The 6,297-nt window shown below is 30.8% G+C and overlaps 1 protein-coding gene across 1 annotated transcript in view; it reads right to left on the reverse strand.

Annotated features, from left to right (window-relative positions):
• Positions 1-1,621: 1,621 nt before the first annotated feature.
• The window catches only part of LOC106475461, a 19,552-nt gene continuing 14,876 nt past the window's right edge, over positions 1,622-6,297 (reverse strand). Inside the window, exons 6-7 of the mRNA XM_013936142.2 lie at positions 4,721-4,853; positions 1,622-3,056 (exon numbers count right to left, since the gene is read on the reverse strand). Of these exons, the coding sequence (XP_013791596.1) occupies positions 3,011-3,056; positions 4,721-4,853 (179 nt within the window). The 3' untranslated portion in view covers positions 1,622-3,010. The remainder of the gene's footprint in view (positions 3,057-4,720; positions 4,854-6,297) is intronic.

Below are 6,297 nucleotides of genomic sequence, written 5' to 3' on the forward strand. Positions count from 1 at the left end.
GACAAAGAATTGATAGTGGCATCTCTTGGAACATTATTCTATTCTTCTCTTGTTGTAATTGTGTAAATATAACAAGTCAGCAATTACAGTGTCTTATTGCTACTTTAAAAGTGAACTTGTAATACTTATTACGCTGGTAAAAACAAAAACAAAACCAGAAAAACAAAGAGATTTTCAGACTTATTTCACATATATATCTTGAGAATTATTTAAACTGTGAAGTGCTATTCTCTAGGTGGAATGTTTGGCATTTGCTGGTTTGTTTATTTGTTTCAGCACAAACTACACAACAAGCTATCTGTGCTCTGTTCACCTTGGAGAATCAAATATAAACTTATTGCTGAACCACTAATGGACTTAGATATTCATATTCCAACTGTGAATTGCAAACTGTTCAGTAGTGGACAATGCAGGTCACAATGTTCCACCATAACCTTTTACTGAGTTAAGACTGGGTTTGTTAGAAGTTCACATGAAAAATAAAAACTGCAGAAGTACTTTTATTGTATCAATATCATTATATCACAATCAAATCAGTGATACAAAACAAAAATAACAAACCAAAATCCATTTCAAGTATTTTTCAGTTTTGTATAAAGGTACCACTATTTCCCATTAAAACTACAAATCAAATCTAATAAAGCTTGACTTATAACACTGTACAATAACTACACTATCTATAAAACAATTTTACAATTATGATTTACTGAAACTAACTGTAAATTATTTCAATAAAATCAAAACACTTCTGCAAAACATGTGCAAGATAAGGTAAAAACTGAGCAGATTAATAAAAATAACAAAAGTAAAAATTGCTTGACAGACTTTTTGTGGGTGTTGATACAAAAAATAAAAAAATTTAGAACTATAGCAAAGATATTTAAAAGATTTTGTAATGAACCTGATGTAAAAACTCCAAAAACACACACTATATAAACTTAAAAAAAAACACAGTGTACTATATTCTTTGTAAGTTATTTCAATCCAACTATAAAACTGAAAGAAGCTTTTGAAACTGCGAGTCAAGACAAGTATAGCATAAAATCCAAGTCTCTATCTTTTTTTTTGTTATAACTGGTATATGCAAAACAGCTTTGGTCATAAGTTTCATAATCAATGGTAGTTCTCATGTATTTAACACTGCTCTTTAATTCTTCAAACAGGTTAGCCTGACAATTGCTTTATATTCAAGAAAACAAGTTATTGATGTTAAAGTTTTGGATAAGAAATACACAGTAATTTTATCATAAAATACTCATTACTAAATTTTATCTTGTAAAGAAAAAAGAATAGGCGTTTTAAAACAAATTTAAATTTTTATACCAAATGGTTGATTGCCACATTTATTATACGATTTACAAGTAATTGAAAAAAAAAGACAAAAATTAAGTTCCTAATTCTGTTTGGATTACTTTGAAATTTGTTTATACCTGGAAAATATATATTCAAATTTAAAACTTGAGTCAAGATATTCTTTTTATATGCATACATTATTCTCAATTACTTTTCAATTTTAACAATAATAAAAATAATACAGCAGACTAAATTAAAAATTTACACTATATCCATGTTAAATGATTTGTCTTGTATCAGATATATTTATTTTTTTATTTATCACACATTTTATATACAAAACATCTTGGGATTTTAAAGTTTATTTATTATCATATTATAGAAATATAATTTCTTTCAATTATAATAACAACTAATTTTCTCAATAAAATCTGGGGATTACAGTGGATATAAAAAACTTAAGCATGTCATCTTTACATTTGTGAACATGTATTAGAAAGTTGATTAAGTAACACAGGACTGCTTATATCAAGTTCATATAGATTATATCCTATGATATTCTTGTGTCTATAAATCGTTTATCAGAAAAAGTAATTTGTGAATTCAGCAAATAAAAACTATGAGAAATTATTTTATTCACAGTAAAAAAGTGTAGATTTTTTTACACTCTCCTATTCACAACCTATTTGCATAATTAGAAAAACTTCACAATAAAAAATTAATCCAATTCATTTAATAGAACCACATATTTCACAGAAATTTTTTCAAGATGATTCATCAAATGATGGCTTCAGAAGTTAATTTATACACAACAATAAACCATTTCTATTTTGGTTAGTAGCTCATTTTTACAACAAACACTACATATATAGGTAAACATTCCTTGTAAATTGAATTTTGTACTTCATAAAATCATAACTTTCAAATGTTCATAAAGAAAAGTCTCGTTTTAAACACAAATTATTCACTCAACACTTACAAATTATCACTTTAGAAATGGACCTCATCAACTCTGCCTTGTAGTTAAAGTCTCGTATTTTAGTCCGATACACTTCCCAACTGCTGCTTGAATGGGGGTTGAGTTTTGAGAACCTATTAGTGCTTACATGGCCTTTGGTTAGAAAAATCTTTCCAAGTTGTTGGTTGATTTAGTTTGGTAAGAAAGATTGTTAAAATTTATGGTTGTTTGACATTATACAAAAAAAGTTCTGTGCTGACTTGCATTTAGGTTTAGGAAAGTTTTGCAATTTGCTAACCGAGAGAGGTATAATTACAGAAGGCTGTCTTGATTAATGCAACACATGGATTGAGTTGGTAAAATCTTTCTAGTTTATTGCACGTCTATACTTGGATTAGAAAAAGATTTCTAGATTGTTGCATCATTAGGTTCATGTTATAAAAGGCTGTCTAGATCATTGCATAACTTGGTTTGGGTTTGGAAACACTGTCCAGATTCTTGTTTACTGAACTTGGAAAATAAAAGGTTTTCCAGATTGTTGCATTACTCTTTAGGATAACACAGATCCTAATAGTTTTACATCACTTTATTTGGGTTAGGAACAACAGAACAAGTACTCACAATACTGAATATAGGTTAGAACAGATTGTCCAAACTGTTGTATAACTGGATTTGGGATAGGAAAGGCTGTTCTGATTGTTGAACTATGCTGTTTGGTTGAGGAGAGGTAGTCCTGATTGTTGCACAACTGAGCTTAAATTAGGGAAGGCTCTCAAGATTGCTGCATGATTTTGATTCATGAAAACTGCAAAAATTAAGATACTTATGAAAAAACTGTAAACTTTAACCAAAAAGTATTATAAGAAAAAAATCAGTAATTGTTAAAATTGCCACTGATTTTATAATCCTGTTTAATTTATTCAAAATATAAATATATCAATTTTCTACTTAAAGGAAAACAACTAGGTATTTTTCAAGATTTACAAATACAGCAAGTGATCTCTCTGTTTAAATAAAGATATATATACACACACAGTTATCTGACAACTTCTAGAATAAAATATACTAGTCTGACTAGATAATACAATGGCTAGAATAAAATTTACTACTCTGACTAGATAACATGACAACTAGAATAAAATTTACTTCTCTGACTAGATAACATGACAGCTAGAATAAAATTTACCACTCTGACTAGATAACATGACAGCTAGAATATAATCTACCACTCTGACTAGATAACATGACAGCTAGAATAAAATTTACTACTCTGACTAGATAACATGACAGCTAGAATAAAATACTACTCTGACTAGATAACATGACAGCTAGAATAAAATCTACCTCTCTGATTAGATAACATTACAGCTAGAATAAAATCTACCTCTCTGATTAGATAACATGACAGCTAGAATAAAATCTACCTCTCTGACTAAATAACATGACAAGTAGAATATACCCTACCACTCTGACTAGATAACATGACAGCTAGAATATAGTCTACCACTCTGACTAGATAACATGACTACTGGAATATAGTCTACCACTCTGACTAGATAATATGACAGCTAGAATGTATAGTCTACCACTCTGACTAAATAACATGACACCTAGAAAATAGCCTACCACTCTGACTAGATAACATGACAGCTAGAATATAGTCTACCACTCTGACTAGATAATATGACAGCTAGAATATAGTCTACCACTCTGACTAGATAACATGACAGCTAGAATATAGTCTACCACTCTGACTAGATAACATGACAGCTAGAATATAGTCTACCACTCTGACTACATAACATGACAGCTAGAATATAGTCTACCACTCTGACTACATAACATGACAGCTAGAATATAGTCTACCACTCTGACTACATAACATGACAGCTAGAATATAGTCTACCACTCTGACTAGATAATATGACAGCTAGAATATAGTCTACCACTCTGACTAGATAACATGACAGCTAGAATATAGTCTACCACTCTGACTAGATAACATGACAGCTAGAATAACATATACCACTCTGACTAGACAACATGACAGCTAGAATATAGTCTACCACTCTGACTAGACAACATGACAGCTAGAATAACATATACCACTCTGACTAGACAACATGACAGCTAGAATAAAATCTACCACTCTGACTAGACAACATGACAGCTAGAATAAAATCTACCACTCTGACTAGACAACATGACAGCTAGAATATAGTCTACCACTCTGACTAGACAAAATGACAGCTAGAATATAGTGTACCACTCTGACTAGATAACATGACAGCTAGAATATAGTATACCACTCTGACTGGATAACATGACAGCTAGAATAAAATCTACCACTCTGACTAGATAACATGACAGCTAGAATAAATTCACAGTTATTACGTATTTAATAAATAAGTCATTTTAAAACAACAGTAGAAACTAGTTTAGTTAGAAAGAGAGAGAGTTAACTCTTACCCTTTTTGGGAAGCAGTTCTTCTGCCAACTTGAAGAAGAACTTCACCTTGTTTAATTTGTTTAAAAGTAACAATAGCTTCAGCATGCGACATGCCTTGTAATGGCTGGCCGTTAATCATTAAGATTTCATCTCCTACAATAAAATGAAGAGACTTTCAACAAATTTTCCAGTGTAACTTCATCAACCAGTGATTAAGACAGTGAGTTTTATAACAATATACAACTTATGTAATGTTGTTTGAATTTAATATAATACATCTAATTGTGGTATATGAATGAAAATTTCTTATTTAAGAATTATTGGATTCCGTATATGTTGCCCATCACTATTAACCAAATATTTATGAGTAAGTGCATTCTGTTTCCACTGCAGTGAAGCTTTACGGAGTGGCATACAGTTGTAATGACGTCCAACAGAAGTTTAAAAGTGTCTGCAAAATACAGGTTCTAGAAATGTTATGCAGAGAATTTAACAAACTTGGATTGTAAAGAAATAAAAACACACATATTAGTGAACACATAAACTAAATCTTTATTTACAGACAAATTCAATATGTATTGTTGTTTCATCTATTGGTCAGCTTCCTAATTCTGCTGTGACTTTACCTGGCTTCTTGTGAAGGAAGGTTTTCTATTAAATGTCCACATCAAATAAAAATCAAATCTAACTCTAATTTAGTGCTGAAACTCGGGTGAGGGTCTGTTAGTCTGAGGGCCCATTACACTGAAGGCCTGAGAGTCCAAATATACAAGTTTTTTGTTTTAACAGTTAGAATGATTGTTTGGTTAAATTTGTGAAATTTTATTTAAAAAACACCCCACGATATGACCTATAAGGTTGCAATTTCTCATGAATGGATGGATAATGTTTATCATCATTTTCCTGATGTTATTTTCTTGTATGCATGTATACTGTTAGCTGCAGATCCTACATATTTACACATCAGGATTAAATTGGGGAATCTAGCTCTTCTGGAGAATGGACGTTAAAAATTCTTATTCCATAGTGCTGTGACAAAAAACATTAAAACCCCGACTCATTAAACATGTTGAAAGCTTCCAGTCAGTAAAATTATCCTCATACCGAGCCAGTGCAATGAGTTATACACTACAGTGTCAATTCCAATATTTCCGTTGTTTGTATTTTGTTTATTCATTCAGTTATGACTTATATTGGAAAAACCTGTAACTATTGGGCCTTCCAAATATTCGGCAATAGCCAAAACTAAAGCAAAAATGTTACAGAATTTTGCCCCTCCCCAGGGGAGTCTGTCACAGTGCCATATTAATACGAGTTTCTAGCCATTGGCATATGTAATCTTTGCCCAAGTAAAAGGATCAGCTTACGACCTGTTGATATTTTGTAAATAAGAATGTCATATTACGTGCACAAAAATATAAAAAACTGTATATAAATAAATCTGATTAAAGTTACGTTTTAAACTAGGTATGGAGAAGTGAAATTCATGACTATTTCAGTTAATCAATAGTAAATAATAGACCTGAACCACAAGATTATTGTTACGTCTCCGTTCGTTAGTTGTTTTTCGTAACTTCGTTCCGACGAAACTTTAGCG

The sequence above is a fragment of the Limulus polyphemus genome, unplaced genomic scaffold (genome assembly GCF_000517525.1).
Source record: "Limulus polyphemus unplaced genomic scaffold, Limulus_polyphemus-2.1.2 Scaffold8613, whole genome shotgun sequence".
In the NCBI taxonomy this organism is placed as follows: domain Eukaryota; kingdom Metazoa; phylum Arthropoda; class Merostomata; order Xiphosura; family Limulidae; genus Limulus; species Limulus polyphemus.